Source organism: Varanus komodoensis, unplaced genomic scaffold (assembly GCF_004798865.1).
Source record: "Varanus komodoensis strain SLA01 unplaced genomic scaffold, ASM479886v1 scaffold79, whole genome shotgun sequence".
Taxonomy (NCBI): Eukaryota; Metazoa; Chordata; class Lepidosauria; order Squamata; family Varanidae; genus Varanus; species Varanus komodoensis.
In genome coordinates this window covers 649,451-671,331 of record NW_025336467.1, presented here as the reverse complement: position 1 = coordinate 671,331, position 21,881 = coordinate 649,451, and the positions used below count along the sequence as shown (strand labels likewise).

Genomic DNA, 21,881 nt, shown 5'->3' with positions numbered 1-21,881 from the left:
ATATTGAAGGACAAGTTGGTTTCCGAAGAGCAGGAAGGTTTGGTTTTTTGTTTTGTTTTGTTTTGTTTTGTTTTGTTTTGAGGGGGGCATTTATATATGTGTATATATATTTGTTTCAAGCAACAACAGGAAGCAGAAGTACCGTGCAGTCAGTTGGCAAAGAAATTCCGGATCGGGGAGAAGGGGAGAAAAAAAAATATTGAGGGATGGGGTGGAGAGAAAAGGAAAAAGTAGCAAAAAACACAGGTCAGTAAATACGTAAAAGAAATATGTAGTGTTCCATCAGTAAAGATTTATAGATTTCTAAAACGTACAACACTTTGTTTTACAGGAAAAACTAGTTAATAGGTTTTTTTTTTTTTTTAACCTAGTGGAACACAACAATAAAAGAGGAGCACTTTACTTAAGTAAGGTATATCTATGAGAGAGAGGCAGCATTGCAGCTGAGTGACTTCAAGGCACAAAGGTCCAAATTCTGACCGTGTGAACACCAAGAGACTGAGGCAGACCCTCCGCAGCTGCAAGGAGAAAACTTGGGAAGGGCTTAAGGCAGTGCCCAGGCCTGAAGCGTCTCCCTTTCCCCACCCTGAAAAGCTCTTCAGACAAATGATGCCTGGGAGGAAGTGGCTGTGGGCACCAGCCCGGAAGTGCTTAAGCTCTCAGGTGGCATTTCAGGCGCTCCCTCCCAAATCTGGGGGCTGCACCGGGAGTCTCTCCAGGAGGGACTCTGACACATTTAAGCCAGCCTTAAACTGGCATCTATGGAATGGCAGGAATTTCACAGGAGGAAAGGGGGGGCTGCAAACACGTGGGCTGGCTGCCCCAACCCACTTTGTCTGTCCTGCCTTTTGGGCACACCCCACTTCCACCTGGACAGGACTGGATCCCCCATGACCCAGCTGGGACATTGCTAATGCAGGGTGGGAAGCGGGGCCCGTTGCTTCCCCTGGTGCAGCAAAAGCCACGTCTCCAACACCAAGCGCTCCTTCCAGCTCAGCAGGCCCTCCGTGAAGCAAGTGGAGGACGCAACAAGAATGGGCTCCTCAGGGGATTTTCTGGGGACCTACCGAGCTGGAACAGTCTCAGGTCCACTGTGGGCAACAACTGAGTGCCTGCGTCTGACTCTGTGGGTGCCCGTAGACTGGAGAAAGGGGACGGGGGCACTCCCCCAATCAGCCGCTGGCCACACAGGCTGAGGGAGGCAGCAATCTGTCAGCAAACCCAGGCTGGGAAACGCTGCCCTCGGAGCTCAAGAGCACCCACTAGAAAGTCACCCCTCTGACCTTACTTGCGCCGCAGGTTGCTGGTGCCCTCTTTTCTGCATTGAGAAGGAAGAACCGAGTTCCCTACAGGGATGGCAGGGCCGCAAACCCTCCAGCCAGGGTCCCGGTCCATCTCACACGCTCTGTGACTCAGGCCATCTGGCACTAGCTGTGGAAGGGACTGCCGGGGCCATTAGGGCAGCTCTCCAAGTTTCACAGGCCCTGTTGGTTCAACCTGGCCCTGAAGGCAAGGACACGCAGACCCCGGCAACAGGGCTTTTCCCTCTTCTGCTGACATGGAAGCTGTCTAGCCCCACTGCAAACACCAGCAAGACGTGGAAAAACCCACTTGACTAGGTACCTTGGCTGCCACTGTTCACTCAAGCTGCCCTTTCAGGGCTGGGTGCTGGGGAGCAGTCCCTCTGGAGAACACTGCCTCTTTCACTGCATTGCACAGATTAAGTTTCTATAACACTGATTATACAAGCAATGGAAAATTATAAGTTGGAGTCGTTAGTTCAGCTTCACTACAGAATATCACAGTTTCTAGCCCAAAGGAGAAGCTGGATGGATGAGCAAGTAAAAAAACATAACCACACACGTACATAAATGAGGCATGAAATCGGTTGCTCAGCAATCCTCACCAGGCACCAACCATGAGGCAGAAAGGACCCAATTCTGGCAGGTACAGCTCTAGGGCACAAGCAGCAGTGGGGAGTTCAGGCACGCTCTCCATTTGGCATCTTTCAATCATGCCCTCCTTTGAGCCTGGAGGTGCTGAATTTCAGGAGGCAGGCCAAGCAGTCCTTTTCCTCTTAACTGCCTTGTCCCCTCCTGCCACCAACTCTTTTCTCCAAAAGCCATTTTGATGAAGAAAACAGTGTGCGCGCCCCAAAATAGGCATGGCCAGGTTTGTGCCCATGTTGTCCTGCTGCACTCAAGCCATTATGAGTAGAGCACGGAAGCAGAGAATCCTCCCAGAATTCTGCTGACCAGGAAAGGGGCCGAATCTGCTCAGTACCTTTTGGTGAGTGTGGTACTGAATGTATGTATTCTGTACAGTAAACTGCCTAGAAAGCCATGTTTCTGATTAATAGAGGCTAGAAACATGAATCTTGTGGAGGTCTTTATTTGGAAAGAGGCTTGACAAAACCACTCACAGTGGTTGCCAGGATCCTAACCACCCATTATACTGAAGACCACATGGGAGCATGTGAGCATTGCTGGCAAAATCTCATGTTCCGAAGAGAACAGTTATAGTGGACAGAAAAAGGAATAGCAAAACAGATTAGTTGATCTCCTATTAAGCTTAAAATTGATAGCAATTCTCTCATCCATGCCTCTGCTTTGGAGCTTCTGATACAACTCCTGTAGAAATTCACCTTGTTTCAGGCACAAGGGTGCAAGCCATCTACACAACCCATGGTAGAGAGAAGCCCAAATGCAATTTGCACTTTGCATTATGGAAGCAGAGTTACACAGAAACCCAGTTCAAAGGCAACATGGGTCTCTTGAATTGCACCCTTGATACAGAAGATACCAGTCTTCAATTTTTAACATGCCCCAAATGTTTCAATTCATAAAGTGGAGAACAAGGTTAAATAGGATTGAAAATGTAAAATTATTCAGGAGTCAAAGAGCAGGAGTAGGCACACAACAACTTCAAAGGACTTTGGCAAAGGGGAATGCATCAAGGCATGGAAAAGGAAATATATATCTGCAAAAGGTAAAATGAGGCTTAAGCGGGCAGGGGAGGAGAGGGCGGAGACGCCCCATGAAGGGGAACGGAACCAACTCTGTCAACTCCAACTGAAGTGCTTACAAGTTACGGCATGCCAAAGGAGAAACTATGGGATTTCTGCCATTGTGAAGACGACCCAAGTAGAGGCAAAACTGTAGCAAGTGAAAGTAAGGCGGGAGAGTTCATAACGAAGACTTTTTGGAATTGTGCTTTGGCGAGTGAGAGCAGACCTGTAACACCTTTGGCTTACACCCAAGGAGGAGAAACAGGTACAGGCTTTTCAGCCATGGCCCTTATGAGTTATCTCAGGCTGCCGGACTTTCTCATTTTCGACACTCCCTTTCAGAAAGAGGAAAGGTTCCGCATTGTGATGCGCCAGCACAAGCGTCTTTTGAGAAGCGGTTCAGAAAGAAGTGAGATTGGAAAGTAACTAGAAGAAAGCAAAAAATACGAGATAGGCTGGACAGAAGAGACTATAACAAGGCTTCCACTAACCTCCGGGTTCAAATTGCTAACCAGCAGAACGGAGTTCCCTGCCCCGGTAAGGCCAGGAATACCCATCCGTCCTGCGGCAGCTGCGGCAGCGGCTGCAGATGGAATAGCCAAAGGAGCAAGGGCTCCATGTACATTTGGAACTGAGAGGCCTGGAAAAATTAAAGCATATTAACCAGTGCGGAAGACTGCGGCACTTTTTCTGCGACAGCGTGGGACAGAGGTAAGGCGCTCCGGCCCGTGTGTCTCCTGAGCACTTCTGTGCCCCTTCCACCCTCACGCAAGCACTCGGGGACTGTATGGGTGGACTGTTAATGGGCTGAAGTCTCTCCAAGTCTGGCATTGCTCGCAACTCTGCTCTCGACCTCTGATGGGCACGATGGACGCAGGGGATGCATTTTGCTCTCCTTGGGTGCTGGGCAGACCAGACATCTGGTTTTAACCGAGTTCTGCATAACTTTGACATGTTTATTAAAGCAAATTCACCATGAGGAGAAGCAGGCAAGGGGAAGACACACAAAGCGGTGCATTTGCCAGGTATTTCCACCAATGCATGCCAGAAGTGCCTCACTGTTTTATCATGCACAAGATATCAAAACACAGTTGCATACATTCCAATCATTTGCAAGGGGTACCCATCCCCCAGCTCAGGTATCCAGGCACTGGGCTCGTGTTGAGGCCCTCTTGCTGCTATTGGTTGCTGCATAGCCATTAGAAACACGCCAACCGCTTTCTTCTCTTGCACATCACCCACACTGGGAGATACTGTGCACCAGGGCAACCAATTTGCATGTTTCTATGGCATACAGAAAAGGAAGGAATATACTGATGCTTCCAGCAGGATTACTATAAGGGGCTGTCAGACAAACACTTCTTAACATAGTGTGCTGCATACCCTAGAAATGAAAGAATGTCAACCACATATGCTCCAAAGCAGCCTTTCCCAACCAGGTGCTTTTCAGCTCGGTCGCCCACCATCTCCAGCAAAGAGTCCAACCGAGCTTAAAAGCTACCAGGGTTGGCAAAAGCTACCACTGGAGACATCCTCACCAAATGCTGGAGTTGTGCTAGAATTGCTAAACGGGCAGCAATTTAGGATTATTAAGCCGCAGGACCTCTTATTCCTTTCTCCCTGGCTTCAAAGGCTTTAGCCAAAGCAGAGTTTCTCCCCAGGCAGAATTCGATGCTGCCGCGACCTGGCCACAAAACCGAGCTCTTTTAGGAAGTGGCATTATCAACATAAAGAGATGTCAGAGGGAAAGCCTTACAACCAATCCAAGCTGGGCTTCTTTTAACAAGGGCTCTTAGTACCTAGTACAAAACCTCATTAGGGGAAGAAATGCAGGGCAGTAAGGACTGAGCAAGATCATTGATTTGTTCAGTTTTTGTTGAGTGGGGAGAAAGGGGAGGCACAAGAGAGGGGCCCGGGGAAGGAAAGGTATCCATTTTCAAGCTGTGCTGCCTTCCAAGAATAGTCTCACCCTAACAACTAAAAACAAATTTGTTCAGAACTGCTTGGTTTAGGGGAAAATAGGGTATTTCAGAAGGGCAGAATGGGAGGAACTGCCAACAAGTCATCTCAGCCCTCTGGCCCAAAATCACTGGAGTTGCTGTGAATAAAGTGCGACCCAGAAATACAACCAGCTCTGAGGGCAAGGGAGGAGAGTTCTAACTATAATCTCACCCAGGGGGGCTCTGGGTCTATCGAAAGCCCATTTTGAAAGTCAAGAAGATTCATAAGGCAACTTGACATGGGCGGACAAGACCTTCATATGACTTTGGTCCTCAGATCTGTCTGGAACAGGTTCTGGAATTATGCTCCACGGTTTCTCAAATTCTATCCCTTCCCAGGTCCTCCAGTCTGTACGACCAACCAAACGGTGCGGGAGGGGAGGGGGAGCAGGCCAACATCGGTACAACAAAACCATGAACTATGACAGGGAAGGCAGCTGAGATTTGAAGAAACAGTACCTGCAGCTTGAGGAATGGCAAAAGCAGGAGGGAAGCCAGCCCCTGCGTAAGGCGAGGCAGAAATAATCCCTGGAGCACCTAGAGAGAGAGCAATGAGTGGTCACGCAGTTCATGAGGGCAAGAGGAGATTCACTGTCTGCAATAATTCATCTTTCTTACCTAGGGCTCAAATCTCTAACCAACTCACTGGATGCTTGACTGAGTTTTAATCACACCTTTTCCCTCCCCTGCTAAGCCCCAAGAAACTCTCCCAAGTTCAGGGCTCCAGAGCAGGAGACCAAACGCCTTTGGAAGGCTACAGCTCCATTCGTCACCACTGGTTACGCAGGTGAGGGGTGATGGATACTGCAGGTGTGAGGGGTGGGGGTCATCAGCTGCTCATTCTAGAGCGGAGTTTAACATCTTGCTCACAAGACTGGCGCTCTCTCTATCCCCAGGGAGCCGTCCCTTCCCATCCTGATTTGGCATTCAGAGGCTGAGCGCCTCAGAACCTGGAGGCTCCTGCAACCACGAGAAGAGTCCTGGACAGACCTTCTTGGGTTTGTCTACTCTCCCCTCTAAAGCCGAGGAGGGCAGAATCGCGTTTCGCAGAAGCTGTCGGGGAAGCATTCCCAGGGCAGACGGGGGCTTCACCAGACGTCTTCGATGCCGCTTCTGTCACCATGTGCCTCTTCCAAAGTGCCCTTGGCGGCCCTTGCTGCCGACATCCAGGACATATCACTAGGACATCAACTGGGCTCCAGCATCCCCTGGCCGACGTGCGGCAGATGCTCACCAAAAGCAGCAGCCATGGTCTGGTCGAGAGAGGGCTGACTGTCTCCAGAGGGCAGGTCGGGCCGAGTATAGTCTCTGCTCTTGTCGTTGTTATATTTCACGTTGAGACTTGTAAGCTTGGAAAAGTCAATGCGGAGTGTGCAGCAGGCGTTGTAGATGTTCTGCCCGTCGAGAGACTGCAGGGAAGCCAGAGCAGAGGACTCGTTGCATTGAAGCCCACAGCGGCGCTTTATTACAACGATTCTAGGCACTCCGGATGTGTTCAGTGCTCAGGCGTGCGGGCGCCATTTTAAAGGGCTTGGCCAGGGAGTGGCCTGCAAGGACTCCTATCAGACCAGGAGAGTGCCATGTTTTTCTGCCTCTATTAAACAGGCGCCATACTCACGCAAGCCTGAAAAACGGGGTTCCAGCAGGCCCCCCCCCACCAAAGAGGCTGCCTCCCCATAAGGCATCCTGGGAGGTGTCAGGAGTATGAAAGGGGCAAAAGGACACCCTCTTCCTGCCCCACATCAAGGTCTTTCTTTGTCGTCTTATACAGAAGTGGGGGAGGGCTATTTTGAAGAGCGGGTAAAGGAAAACATGCCCGTTCTTTCCTTCCTTCCAAAACATGCCTGCATGGTGAAGGGCAGGGATGTTTAACCTAACAGCATGCACCCCCCCACCCCTCGGTAATTACTAAGAGTTGGCATTTTTGTTTCCAACTGGCATCTTAATGTTCTATCTTTCAACCACACTGCTACTTTTTTTAAGACTGGCACCGACTTCCAAGTTTCTTAAGCTCAGATTTTCTCCGAGGAGACAAAACCATGTCCCAGGCAATGTTTGCTACCCACCCCCCACAGATTTACAAAGTCGTTTCTTGTGACACTTCCACTGGGCTCTGAAGGGGCGATGGGAACTCACCAGCTTGGCATGCTGGGCGCTCATAGGGTCTGCATACTGCAGGAGTGCCTGGAACTGGTTGTTCTTGGTGAAGGTGATTATTTTCAGCACCGTGCCAAACTTGGAGAAAATCTATACACACACAGGACAAGTTGGGGAAATCATACAAGGCTGTTTCAGAAGCACTGTTCCCTTGTGGCATTTTCTGCCATGCAGAGGAAAGGGAAGGAGTCCAAGTCACACTGCAGAGACAAAACACACCAACCTGGAACTGCAGCACTGCAATTCCGCTCAGAGGTGGCCTGTTAACGCTGCAGCTGCTGACACAGAATCCTGCACTTTGCCCAGGACACGCCCCATGGACTGCTTCCCTTGCAATCTGCAGGGTGCTGTTCCACGCCAGCTCGGGCTGCTGTAGATGGCGCCAGACGCAAGAGAAGAACCCCAGCTGCTTGGTGGGGGGAGTCCCACCCCATCGTTTCCTCCGGTGGGTGGTGGACTGAGTGGCTGCAGCCTGCCCTCAGCTGCCCAGAGCCCCCAGGTCTGGAGCAAATGCAGGGAAAGCCAGGCGCTTCGCTGGCAGAGGTTTTTGGGAACTCAGAAGCGTTTCCTGCAGGCAAGCTGGGCTCGAGAAACAGAAGAGCAGGTGAAGCCCTGGATGGAATCCAAGCACGGGCAGCTGACTTGGGAGCGGACTCTGGCATACTGAGTCTGGATGAGTGGCCTGCGGAGTGGCAAAGCCCTCCTTTGTAAGAGGAGTTAATGTGTCTCAGAGGTTACTATGCTCACCTAGGATGGAACCTGTGATCATGTGTTTTGGCTTGTCTTCACCACAAGCAAGCAATAGCGGCCAGGTTTAAGGGTGCCCCTCACCCTCCCACACAAACACAACTCCTTGCCTTGACAAGGACAAGAATTATGCCTACCTAGAAAGCAGAGAACAGCTCTGCAACATTCAGCAGCAATGCTGCTTAGCGACTGGTACCTACGGGCCAAGCAGCGACAGTGGCCAAGTTTAAAGTGGGCAGACAAAGCCCCAGCAGGTCAAGGTCCTCCCATCCTTGGCCTGAACCCACTCAGCCCACGAGACTGTTTACCAGAGCACAGCAGTGCAGAACCCTTCCGGCCCAAGCCCTGAACTGCCTTTCCCAGCAGCTCTCGGGGCTGCATTCCAGTGGAAAGTGGAACCAAAGGGGCAATGGGTGTGGCCAGCATACGACAGTTGGAGAGCGTGCAGAGGCTGCGTCCGTGAGCCACAGGAGCGCTCAGATCCACAGAACTGCAGCAAGAGGCCGTGTCCACCCTCACGGTGAGGAAAGCAGCCTTGCAATGGAGACAAGGAACGGGTGTTTCACGGGGTGGCGATGAAGCTGGTGAGGCCAGGATCTGAGCTATGCCGATACCTCTGCAACCTCCTCCCTCACTCCTGCTAAGAGGCAAAATGCCCACTGATTGGGCAGAAAATGTAGCAGAAAGCACAGGACAGGGAGATGGGGGCGTGTGAATCAACTTTGCACGGGGTGCTCATATGCCCCCCATTTTTTGAAGTTTACACCCATCCCTGTAAGATTAAAATCCAGAGCACCCACTGTTAGTAACCAGCCCTATGTAGGGGGATGTTGGACCTTTTGGGACAAGCACTGCAGGAGTGCTGAAAAAAACCAGTAACTGCTCAGTGGCTGGAGAAAGGCAAATGAAGCCAGGGTCAACAGAGTGGCCTTCTGGGGCTCCAAGAGGACTGCGCTGGCCCTCAGACCCAATGCTTTCCACCCCAATATCATGGCTGGTGTGCTGGGCCTGCTAGGGGAGTCTTAAGTCCGAGCTGTGAAACCCAACAGATGCCTCTGAGACAGGAATTGCAATGCTGCAGACAGCTGCAGCGAAAAGAAGAGGGCGTGTCACCCGCCTGGAAGAGGAAGGGGAAGATGGCCTGAGGCTCAGAGGGTGCTGTCCGGACACAGCAGCCTTCCTCAGGGACGTGCTGCCTGCTGTGGCCAGCGCTGCCACGGGGCGGGTGCTGGACCGTGCGGAAGGCCGCCCTCACCTGATGCAGGACGTCAAGGGTCACAGGATAGAAGAGGTTCTCCACAATGATCCTCAGGACTGGGCTCTGACCGGCCATGGCTATGCTGGCATCCACTGCGGCGGCGGAGGCAGAGAGCGCCAGGTTCCCAGACTGGACTGAGTTCACTGCTTGCAGGGCTGCCTGGGCGCGCTGCGGAGCCAAAACGTTTCCGTGCATCAGGCAGCAGGCGGGTGGGCAAGCACACTACCCTACTGTCCTTCTGCACCAACCCCGTTGCAATACTGAGAGCCAGCTGTGCCTGTGGCAAACAGACCCGGCAGTACTCATGCAAGCTACTCTCCACCCCAGGCTTTCCACTTGCTGAAGGGGAATGACCACAGCCTAAGTTCCAGGACTGTTGCCGGGGCAATGCGAGGTCTGAATGCTTTGCAGCGAGTGGCAGGGTGCGAAGCAGGGTTCAGGGCTTTGGTGTCAGAGTTTGGCACGGTCTCCCCCAGACCCACCACCAGGCCCAAAGCTGACGCTGTCGAGTTCCTTCCTGCGCAAAACCAAGCCACGGGACAGGGGTGAGAGCAGAGTGCCCGGGGATGCGGCAAAGCTGGACTCACGGCCTGGTTTGGAGAGTTGTCTGTCTTCAGCTCTTTATGGTTGGAGAACTGGATGTAGATGGGCTGGCTCCGGAGAACAGGAGTGATTGTGGTGTAGTAGCTCACCATGGTGTTAGCGGCTTCCTCCGTGTTCATTTCGATGAAAGCCTGAAAGGATGTTGCAAAAAGAGAAACGCCTGTGTACTTCTATGCACGAGCGCAAGTGTGCCTACCCTGAATGTCGCTGCTGAACCTATGAGCAAGCCGTCTGCACACATGGCCCCTTGCATCCCCAGTGAGAACTGTGACCGTACCTTGGCCTGCCTGAAGAAACAGGTTAAGGCACTTGGCAGGGAAGAACGCAGGCATTACATGCCATGACTGCCCTCTGACTTCAGAATTTAAATACTGCAAATGGGAAGCTGCTGACATGAACATAAAGCCACTTCAACCCAATTGCAGGCTCGGTAAGTCACCGGCCTAATTTTCTTACGTTCAAGCTCAACTTCTCTCCATGAATTCCACCAGGCTCCCTAAAATATGCCGAACTCTTTTTTGCAGGCAGGCCATTGGTCCAGTGCCAGCCACAGCAGACAGGCCAACTTGGCCATGGGAACAGCCCAGAGGGACGCGGGACCGGCTCAGCTGCTGTACTCCTCCTCCACCTTCACCACCCAAGAGAAACCACGTGGCTGCATCCTCAATTGTGCCCGAGCCGGTTCGCGCCTCTCGCCCATGGAGCCACAGCGCCTCAGCCACGAAGCTGGCTTGTCTCCTCCTGGGCGCTCCCCAGCTGGGGGACGTCTGCACGGAGCAAAGCACACATCCCAACTGAGGCACCGGCTAGAAGAATGCCAGTCGGAGCGTCGTCTTGGGGTGTCCTGCTGGGGCCTTTTCCCAACCCTCCCTGCCTTGAACCTGGAACTGTATGTATGCTAAAACAACGCCCAGCCACTTCAGAATCTGGAATGAAGCCAGACTCATGTGCTGCAGGTACCATTGCTCTAGACTGCCTGACTCAGAAACAGCAGGATATGCGAGTGCGGCTTCTGCACATGAGGGCCAACCCTGGTGTCATTTTTCAGCTCTGACCTTAATTTCCTCTGTGCCCTTGGCGTTCTCAGCGACTGCCTTCAGACCCACACATGCTGCAGCACTTCCTCATTTGACCTGCCCTCTTCTTCTACAGCCATTAAAAGAAATGTGCCTCCCCCCCTTTGATGCCCCATTGTCCACTACCCCATCCTGGATAGTTCTCAGGGTTAATCAACACGCTGAGCGCTGCTGCCGAAGCACCAGTAATATCGTATTAAGGCTCAAGGCTTCTCCTGCTGGCAACTATGACTCCAGGGAGGCTTTTCAAGCATGGAAGGGGGCGGGGGCTGTATGATGGCTATAATTCCATTATTGAGCTTGTGCATGGGAGAAGACAGCATTTCTTGGAATGGTTGGACAAGTCCTTTACAAGCTGCTGCAACCTTGTTTTTAAGTGGCATTATGTTTTGTTCTTATGTAGGCTGCCTTGTGTGGGTGAAGCCCACACAAACAGATACATGCTGTTTGAGTTGAAGGCTGAAGTTAAAGCTTTACAGAAGCTATACAATGCCAACATCTTTCCCCAGCCCGGCATCTTGCTAGATATGTTGCCTCATGATGTTTGTCACCCCCAAGAGATCAGGAGCGGCCATCCAACACATCTGGAGGAAACCAGTTCAGGGAAATCTGGATGATGACAGAGCAACAGTTGTTACGTTAAAGGCTCACATACCTGATTCTTTCCTTTTAACATGAGTAAGTTTGTGACCTTGCCAAATGGTAGCCCCAAGGATATAACTTCAGCTTCTGTAACATCACTTGGCAGTTTGCGGATGTGGATTACTCGGGATGGAACTCCTGCACTTCTACTGTCACCCTTGAATTTCTTGCTGTCATTCCCATTGGCTGGAATAAGATGAGGAAGGAATGGTTTGTATTTCTGGCCCGGTTTAGCCAGCCAACACAGAACGTGAGCTGCGTACCCACTTCACAGCTTCTGCTGCAAGCATATAAACGGCCATTTCCATTCGGACTGTTTCGTGATCCAGTTCTATCCCTCCATCAACCACCACTTAGACCTGTTGGTACGAGAGATCACACCACCTCTGCTAGCACCTTAATAGGGTCAACAGCTCGCACATGCCGAGTTCAGCACACGCAAGAGTGATTCACGAAGGGGTGGTAGGTATTGTATGTTGCATTTGTTATGGAGCGCTACAGGTGGCAACTGGAATGGGTGGAATACTTGTACAAGCGGCAGAGGTATCGAATATGCACAAAGCTCCCACAAAGGAAGTCCAGGTGTCTTGCCCCTGCCGCCAGAGATCCACTTTCTTCAGGGGCCCAGCTCTAGCCACGGCAACTTGTGGCTGGCCAAAGCAAAACAACTGGTACATGTAAGGGATACTTTAAGAAGGCTACAGGCAGCCTGAGAACATGCTGCCAGATGGTTTTTTGTTATGCGCCGTCGAGCCAGCTCTGACTTATGAAAGAATGCCCTCCAAAATGCTTCTGCATGACAGCCCCGCTCAGCTCATCCAAGTTCAAGGTTGTGGCTTCCTTTCTGGAGTCAACCCAGCTCTGATTTCATCTCCCTTTCCCCCACTGCCTTTGACTTTCCCCAGCATGCTGGTCTTCTCATGAGCAGTCCAAAGTAAGTTTCAGCAGCTTCACAGTGGTTCTACATTAACTTCTTTAACCCTTCCACTACCGAACAGGACTACTTCTTTTCCTTCCAAATGCAGCTGAGAAGGGGGTTGGCAGCACATGCTGTATCTCAGCAATATTCCTGTCCAAAGATTTTTAGACGCCTGCAATTTGGTTAAAAGTTCTTCCCCAAGTTGACAGCTACCATGTTCGGGTTTGTGGAGAAGCAGTTTTTTTGGGGTTGGCTGGCAGGCCACAACAACAGGGAGCCGGCCTGAAACCACATTCTTATGGAGCACTGCCTTTCCCTCTGCTGCAAAGCCCCTGTGTGTGGTTCTTCTAAATAGGATGGAGCTTTTACTATGCCAGCCCAGGCCAGTGCCAGGAATGAACCCCGGGAGCTGCACAACACACTGCTACAATGGCATGAAACCAGGAAGATGGCATTTTAAGGCACCGTTTGGTCCACCCATGTGTGACCTTTCACAGGCTTCTCAGAAGAGCCCTGGGAGTGCCACGCAGGGCTTCTGGGCGACATTCTGCCACACTACATTAACTAACAGCTTACCACAAACAACTAAGCGTTCAGATTCACAGGGCCACCCTGGCCCAAAGGCTAAGACAATGGAGACAAGATAATGGATTTTTTTTTAATGACTCTCCTGTTGTTTACCATCCAAGTGGCAAATGCCAATCCAACAGGTCTTTCAGCAGACATTCAAATACTGCAGCCATTACACTTAAGAGGGGGCTTTAAGTCAATTATGATTGCGGGTACCAACAGTGAGAGGGAGCAAGAAAAGAAGGCCAGCAGCCACAGCCAGCTCACCCACCCCAAACAAAGAGGCACCTTTCCGTTCCCAGAAGTCACAAATCTAGCATGCACACCATCCGAGCAATTTCCTGGGACTGGGGTGCTGGGATTTATGCCAACAACAACCCCTTCTACTAGGGTTGGCCCTTTCCTGATACTTTAAAGCTGTGCAGGATGCCACTAGCATAGGACCTTGCATGGGCCTCTAGACAGAAAAGGCCAGGGTATTATGTCTGAGAAGGGCTGCCTGCTGAAATCCACCAACAAATAAAGGACAGCGTCAACAGTGGCAGCTCCGCTGGGGAAGGCTGCTGTGGCCAAATCTTGCAGAGCAGCCTGGGATAAGCACCGAGGGAGGGGATCTAAATAAGGCAAGATGGCTGACCTCCACTAGGCCACTGGCCCCAAGGAAGTGCTGAATTCTCTGGGCGGGCAATGTTACCTGCAGAAGCAGAGTTGCTGCTCATGATAAAGGGTCCGTTAGTGACACAAGTAGAGAAAAGTTCGTCAGATCCCCGCTGGAAGAGAAACAAGAAAGGGAAAAAAGGTAAGTCGACAGCACTTTGCTAATTTCTACTTAGGTACTGTGGAAATAAGAGAACGAACCAGAATTGAAGTGGCAGAGAAACTGAGCAGAAGGCTGGGGAAAGCAAGGGGGAGGCTTAATTTTCCAACCACCCATTCATTCACCCACATGAAAAATCAGCAAAAGCATTGGGATAACAACAAAACAAGCAAGGGAGCACAACCACTCCAACCGTTCCAAAGACCAAAGGCAGAGTTTATTTTCCAAAACAGGGACTGCGATGCTAGAAACTGCCTTGAACACAAACAAGACAAAGTAAAGATGCCAGTGAAAGCCGACCAGCCTGACTTTAATGCCGCTGCTAAGCACAGCACCTGAAAGCTAAAGCTGTTTTGTTTAGAGCCCTTACATTTTGTTCACCTCTGGCATTCTTCTTGCTAGTTTCTTTCTAAGGCTCTCCAACCCTACAACGGATTGCTTTCTGGCTTTGCAATGTTACTTGTACGACAACTAAATATCCACCTGAGAACACAGAGGCATGAGTGCTACCAAGATGCATTGCAGGAACACCAACAAGACTGGATTGGCTGAAGTACCACAGGCAAATGCACTGAGGCTGCTGAACCAGACTGACTTCTGAGCAAATGTAAAGCGATCCTAAGGAGGCATTCAACTTTGCCACAAATGTGCCCTTGCATTTGAAGTGTTAGCTTTTAAGCTAGCACCACCTCAGGCCCAAGATCCAGTGTTAACCATGCTCCAAGGCAGCCAGCCCCCCTCCCCTTCCTCAATACAAGGCAGATTAGGGACCCACACAGTTTGCCTTGGAAGCAAGCGGGCAGGTTTAAGGAAAACAGCAGCCCAATCCCATGTGAAGCCACCAGGTTTTCGAACAAAGTAAAATACTACTGATGTTAACCCATCATTTCTTCAGGCACAGCGACTTGCCTACGGATCAAGCTGCTCCATAACTAAGTGCCAGGTCTTACCTGCCTGCTGTGAGACCTGGAGGTCAGAGATAAAATGTTCATGTGCGTATGAAACAGACCAAATATTTCTGAGCCTGCTCAACAAACACTTTATTACCAAAGTGCAAAGCCAGGGGAAAGTACTGCATTCACAGCTATAAAGGTAACATACTGAGATGACTACTGCAATACAGTCAGTGTGACTTTTGGAAGGCCTATTAACAACGCACTTGCCAGGTTGCCCAAGCCTACCCAAGTCGCTATGACAACTGGACTGCAGGTGGGATTGGCCTAACAGCCCCATTTTCCACTCAAAAAACTTAATCTATCTGGTTCTTTAGTTTGCTTTTGGAGTCTGGTAATAAAACACTGCTGCAGAACAACAGAACGGGGAAAGGTTGTGACATTCAAAAATCAAAGAGATATTCAGTTCTGAAAAAAAAAAAAATATTAGCCAGGATGGACAAGCATCTTTCCTGCCCTTTCAAAAAGAGATGCTGTTTTGCACACCTAAAGCAATAAAAATGCAGCTGCTGCCTTCTTCGGGAGTATGCTAACTATGTCATTACCTGAATTTCAGTGAGGGTGAATTTTCATTACAGTTCAGGATTCAGAACATGTCTGTACATAAGGTTAAGCACAAGCTGGAGAGAGAAAGCCACTGCATAAACTTAAACAAGCTGAACGTACACATAGCCCCCACTTGACTCTCCTGAGTTACCAGTCAACGGTGCCTTCAGCATGGCCAAAAGAAGAACCCTGTGGGACTGCTATCAGGCACTGTCGAATCTTAAAAGTATCACTGCTACTCTGCAGCACTGGGCTGGCATTACAGCAAGAGATGTGTGCAGTTGCAAGCAGGATGCCGAACTGAGAGTCGCAAGAGCACTGGCTTACTGATTCAGTTTTGTAAACACGGTCTGTAACAGGTGACCACGGACAACCTCGCAGGCCTATTGTGGCCCTACAGCCCAAGCCCCAGAAAGACCAGGCAGGCTCGAAAGCAAGCCTGAGAAAACCACCCATTCAGAACTTTTGTTAGTGCAAACCAGGAGCAGGGAACCTCATGCCCTCTAAATATCTGGGACTACAACTTCTGCCAGTGGCAACCCACATGGCCCATGGACAGAGATGGAAATCGTGGCTGTCGGGAATAGTGGGGGGAATAGGTCGTTTACCCCAATATAAAACCAGAAGCCCTTGCCTCCTTGATGGTGTAACCCCACGCAAGTTTAGACAGCATCATGTCAGCCTACCTCCAGCTGCACTTACCAGCTGAGGCATACCTGGAGCTGTGATTCTTTTCTGTCTAGACATGGATTAGCTTGTCTCCTTTGTGGCACAGTCCTGAATGCACTCTAACCATGGACTGGACACAGGGGACAGCAAACATTCTGTTACAAAAAATGCAGAACACACATAGCCAGTTTCAGGCGCTTTTATCAAGGGTGGCAACTAAGCCTTGACACAACTTACACTGCAGGTTGCAGCTCTGCCCAGCTGGAAGCACATTTTATTGGCTCAAATGTAACACTGAGTTTGAGTGTTGGCTGTCCCACTCACGTTTTAATGCACAGCAAGCAAGGAAACTAAGCACCAGCACAAACCAGGAGCAGATCTCTCTTTAAAAAGGACCACATGCAGAAGTGTATCTGGGTCTTGTGCAATTCACACACACTTGGTTGGTGGTCTTGAATGCAGGCTGCAGGGCCATTCCAATCATATACAAGACTGGGGCAACAGTCCAGATGATGGGAGATATTCAGATCTGATATGCTAAAAAAGCTTGAATAAGACCACTAATGGGCATTTTAACTGCTTACAGAAAACTGGCCCGGATATTTTCCTCAAATCCTTCCCACCTGCAGCTCCCGTGTATCTATACTGCTCCATTTTCTGGAAAACAATTTCTGGCAGGATGCTTCGGTCAACTAAGCAACTGTTTTTTTCTGGGTGGGCTGTATGCAAAAGTAGCCTGGAGAGCTGTGCACTGATCTCCCAATGGGTGTGGGCACACGGAAGGGCTGGCATAAAGGCTGCCCTGGGCACCAGTCTGCAGGCATAGATTTGGAGAAGGTAATTTCATATATCCTCCCCAACCCCCTTTCCAAACAAGCCCCATTTTGAGACTTCTAAGCTTTCTTCCCATCCTGGATACTACCCAAATGTATCAGTTGGAGACAGCAAGAAGCTCAGAATGACAATGTCTCTAGCATTCAAAGGCAGGTTTAATTCCCCCCCCCCACCTTTTATTTAAACAAAACATAAATACAATTGAAATACAAGAACAAATTCTTTAAGATATATCAATAATATTAGCATCTCACTTAACAATGAACACTGTGCACCCACTCCCCAGGAGACCAATTGATACAATATGTGAAATGAAATGGAAGTAACAATTAACAGTATATAATGTACTTTAATTATACCCCATCCCCTCCAAAAATTCATATATATAGTCCTGTTTAGGCTTACAGCCTTTCCCTTCCATCAGTACTACTTTTACAAAATCTTCCAATATTTCATATTTACTTTCACTATCCCTTTTTGGTTTTCATTTCTGTAGTCAATTTATGATTAACAACCATATTCCATATTTCATTGTACCATTCCTTCCTTTGAATAACCCAATTCTGTTTCCAATATTTAACCAGAACTAACCTGGCTGCCATTATCAAATTTAGAATCAATTCTTTCTTCGCTTCACTTATGTCTTATTTTTCAATCAACAACAATAACACTATTCTTGGTGACATTTCTAAATTTATGTCTAAAATTTCTCTAATTTCATTGAACACCATAGCCAGGCAGGTTTAACTTAGCTTCCAGAATGTGCTACAAATACATTCTTGCCTAGGTCAAAAGAAGGCATTCCAGCTAAGGCAACGACAGAAAGATTAAAAGCCGTTGCCTTGTTTATAATGCTGAAATGTTATGAAATGCTGAAATGAAATAACTTCTGGATTGCTACCTGACATTAAATTAATTCACCGCCCACCAGCAAATACTGGAAATTAGTTCCTCTGGGAAGACACACAGCTTCTCAAGACAGCTCCTGTATTGAACTCTTAAGGTCTAGGGCATTCAAAGAAAGCTGTGAGGCCACTCAGTGGCCAACACTCCGCTTGGGCCACAGGTAGGTCCCACCAAAATTCACAGCACTAGCCAAGCCAAAGCCAAGCCAATTGCTATGGATGCATAAAAAGCCAAAATTTAGCCTGAAAACTAGCCCTACGCAAGTTCAGCAACAAACAGCTGGTGTTTGGTTGTGCTGCTCTGGCCAGTTTCAGCAGTGCAGCCACAGGAATACAGCCTGTGCGGGTGGAAAATGGATCCCCAAAGACTTGGTGACAGGACCCACAGGAGCTTAAGGGGTTTCTAGCTCTGGATGAGGCTGTTGAAAATAAAAAGCACCTCCCCTTCCGCTACACCATTCTACCCCGAGCTTCCAAGTGGCCATACAAACTGGCATTTGTAACTTAAACTTGGAGCCTCACCTTTCAGATCCATCAAGCGATTAGTGTCACCTTCCCCATTTAATATAAAAATATTTTGTTCGCTGAAATGCTACCTCTGAGGATCTAGAACCCAGTGGACAATCCCAATAGTTAATGTCGTATGAACAGCCATCCACTCCCCCAGCTCTCAAAATTAATGCCTCAAACAAGTTAAGTAGGCTAAGTAGGCTTCAGGGAACTGACTCACTGAAGACATTTGATTTAATTTTGTTTGCCCAGAGCAAACAGCAAGGAGGTGGTAAAGGCGCCTCATTTCAATCTGGAGGCAAACAAACAATTTTCTTTCTTCTTGTTAAGGCAGCCCTGCCCACACTCTCTTCAAAGGCACACCAATTCTGGCCGTTTGTCCATAATGCTGTCGACAGCGCCCTTCTTGGGAGACGCTGCTGATAGCTAATAGTTTTGGCATTTCCTCCGGACGCGTGCAACGTGGCCACTCAAACTGGACATCACTATGGTTTGCTAGAGCCCTAGCAATGAAGTCAGGACACAGATGGAGTTTCGAAACATGCAGGCAAACTGACCTACAGTGACCTAGAGGCTTGTGATTCCCAGATGTTCAGGAAACTACAATTCACAGCTGCACCTCTGCTCTCATTTCCCATATGGACCACTCCTGTGACTGCACCACAGCTCCAGTTTGTCAGTGGAGATATTCAAGCAAATGGACTTAAGCTTCCCGTTATCACACAAGTTCAGCATAGTGTTTGAACTCTTGGGTGCTTCTGGAGCAAAGCATAGCTCCTTTGCCCCTCCCAGACAGAAAGAACTTCACCAAGTGCCTTTCTGAGAGTCTCTGTACAACACCTTAACTTCCATGGGATACCTATTCCCCTTCACTTGTGTGGAGAAGTACAGCACACTAATTCCCATAAATAAGGCTGTACATGATAGAGTAGGAAAACCACATCGGCCATCTGAAAAGGTACAAAGTCTGTGTTTCTCAGGACACAGCTGGTCAGCTTCTATCCCTTTCATGAAGTATTGTTTGTGCTTGGAGAGGCATAGTAACACAAAGTCTTACTCTTATAAGCCCCAGATTCCTATGGAGAGAAGCCATAAACTGACTCCCCTGCTGAGTGGTTATGGGGCGTGTGGCTACAGTTAAATAGCTCAGAATTCCTGACTTCAGAGTAACCCAGTTAAGCAGTCATTCTTGTTTGATAGGGTAACTCCATACCCAGGCTAATTACCATCGGCATTTACAATTATAAAGGTACCACATGATTCCCACCCAAACAAAATCTAACAGCTTTACTGTTCTGGTGAGGACAGCACAGCATCTCAAGCCCAGTTTTTGTTACACATGAAAAACCAACGCTGCTCCAACTGCCATTAGCAAGTGCTCAGCATGGGTTCAAGTGTCCACTTGAAAGTGAATGACCATTGATGACCAGGCACTTGGAGACTGGCATGAGAACAAGGCAGCAAGTGTGCAAAATCTGGAATGGCCCACAATTCATGGGGTGCAGATTCATTCAAATTCAAACCCCACCTGCAACTGGAAAAGGAAAAACTAAAACTTGGGCCTGTGGAAACATTTGAATTACACTGTGACAAAGAAAAGGAACCTGGCCTCCATCATCCGAACTTTGCCTCTGAATGGATTGTTTTATCTACTCAGCAACCTTTATACTGTAGAAGTTTAAACTTTATAAGGGCTATAAACTTGCAATTTGCTTTAAAATGGAACGATGATGAAGAAAGTTCTCAGAACTTTCAGAATAATTTCAATTTCAGAGCACAGCTGTAGTAACGGATAATCTGAAGAACTGTTCTGCTTTGCACAAGACTATCTTTTAGAGATTAAGATACTGTGCTGTACGAACCAGTGACATTTGAAACTAGCCTGCTCTAGGAAGGTAAGCATACTGCAATTTATCACAGCAGGTGAGTTGCTCAACGCAGTCTAAGTATCACTGCAAACACAGGGCAGTGGTGGTGGCCAAAAAGGGGGCACAGCTAATGCTGTATTGCACAGGACATGGGGGGGGGGAGATCCAGGGAAGATAACGTGCCTCAAGCCTCCATAGACCTTGGCTACTGGTCTACGAACGAACAAACAAACAAACAAACACTGCACTCAAAACCCTGGATGGCCTGCAACAGGTTGACCTTGGGAACTGTCCAGAGGCACCTGATGCTGGCCAGGCTCCCTGGAGGGGGCTGAATGCTACAGCCTTGGTTCTGGACAGTGAGTGCAGGAGAAGGAACATAGGAAGGTGGGGCCCATGGGAAACTGACCTTCAAGCAGTGCTCAGGCAGGCATGGCCATGGGGAGAAACTGCCAATGTGGTCTTATAAAGAGGCTATCCACTCAAGGAGCTCTCACATATGGGTAAACCGTGCAGATCAACAGCAGCACCCAGAAAACCATGCCATGCAAAACCACACTGTGGATACTGCAAGAAGATGCGCCTGACAGAGGAAAATCCGACAAGGGTGTTGCAAAGGATGAAGCCAGGATACCAGGCTGACATCTGAAAACACCGTAGCTGCAACACAACAAAGTTCAGCTTTGTCCTATGCCTCATCAACGCTGCAAGGATAGATGCAGCTCTCATGTTTTTGCAAAAGCAAATCAGGAAAGTTTCTCTTTAGACAACCATCCACTCTTAACAAGGATTCCACTGTGTGACTGCTGCAGATGCATTCAAAAAACCCAAGAAGTGGGAAGTTTTGCAGAGAACAGAAGTCTCCTCACATGTAGGGCAATGTTAGCAGCATACCCTACGTGTTTTTCATATTTTCAGACTGCGGAAATGCTAGTCGACATCCCTTTGTGTCGGCACATGTGGTTCACAGATGCAGCAAAGCCTGCTGCAGCAGGCCCACCAAGAGCCAGCTTGTTACAGCCTTTGAACTGAAGATGCAAGCTGAGGGTTGGAATTCCTTCTCTCGCATTCCTGGCCCGTGGCCCAAAGCCGTAATTGCTGTTCCCATGGCAAAGATCCTGGCCTCCCTACAAAACCAGGTCTATCCAGCCAGGCAAACCAAACTGCTCTCTAACAGGGCTTCCCAAGCTTGTTGAGTACAACTGAAGTATATTACAGAGTCTGCACCCTTTCTGTAGCAGTATTCAGGCATTTTAGTGTCATATTACCAGTGGAACAAGTTTAGGCACAAACAGGACAGGTTAGGGTTTTTTTTCAATCAGTGTTTGAAAAGTACATTTGGAATTAGAATATTTGGGAATATTTTATATTCTACCCTGATTATAAACAGCAAGGACAAGTAAAACCTAATTCCTAGCTTAGGCACAGGCAAATATTTTAACAGCCACCTCATTTTCTTAGTGCTGGGCCAGAGTAGAGAAAATGGAGGCACCATCCACAAATATTTGCACACCTGGGAACTTGGGTACCTTGGATTTTTTCCAGGCCCTCTCCTTGATCCATCTACCCAAAGCCAACACCGCTTTTTCTCCTTTGTCAAACCTGGGCCCATCCTGTGGGCCTCTGGGCTGTACAACTCCCTTGCCTTCAGATGGAATTAGAACTAACTTCCATGGACTAAGGGGCCTTGCTAGGGGGACCTTCAATAGACTAGGGAGCCTTAAAATTCTCTTAAAATTCACAATTAAAGGGAGAACTTGTAAAGTTACCAACACATTAAGCTATAGGTAACCATCTCTC

At 49.0% G+C, this 21,881-nt stretch overlaps 1 protein-coding gene across 3 annotated transcripts in view; it reads right to left on the bottom strand.

Moving 5' to 3' along the window:
• Window positions 1-21,881, bottom strand: part of PTBP1 (polypyrimidine tract binding protein 1) — a 35,233-nt gene that overhangs the window by 6,189 nt on the left and 7,163 nt on the right. Inside the window, exons 3-10 of one of the 3 annotated variants that reach the window (XM_044453408.1) lie at window positions 13,617-13,749; window positions 11,504-11,676; window positions 9,757-9,903; window positions 9,167-9,337; window positions 7,144-7,254; window positions 6,242-6,416; window positions 5,467-5,544; window positions 3,499-3,647 (exon numbers count right to left, since the gene is read on the bottom strand). In XM_044453408.1, the coding sequence (XP_044309343.1) occupies window positions 3,499-3,647; window positions 5,467-5,544; window positions 6,242-6,416; window positions 7,144-7,254; window positions 9,167-9,337; window positions 9,757-9,903; window positions 11,504-11,676; window positions 13,617-13,749 (1,137 nt within the window). The remainder of the gene's footprint in view (window positions 1-3,498; window positions 3,648-5,466; window positions 5,545-6,241; window positions 6,417-7,143; window positions 7,255-9,166; window positions 9,338-9,756; window positions 9,904-11,503; window positions 11,677-13,616; window positions 13,750-21,881) is intronic. The other 2 variants (XM_044453409.1, XM_044453411.1) reach the window with 2 other exon arrangements.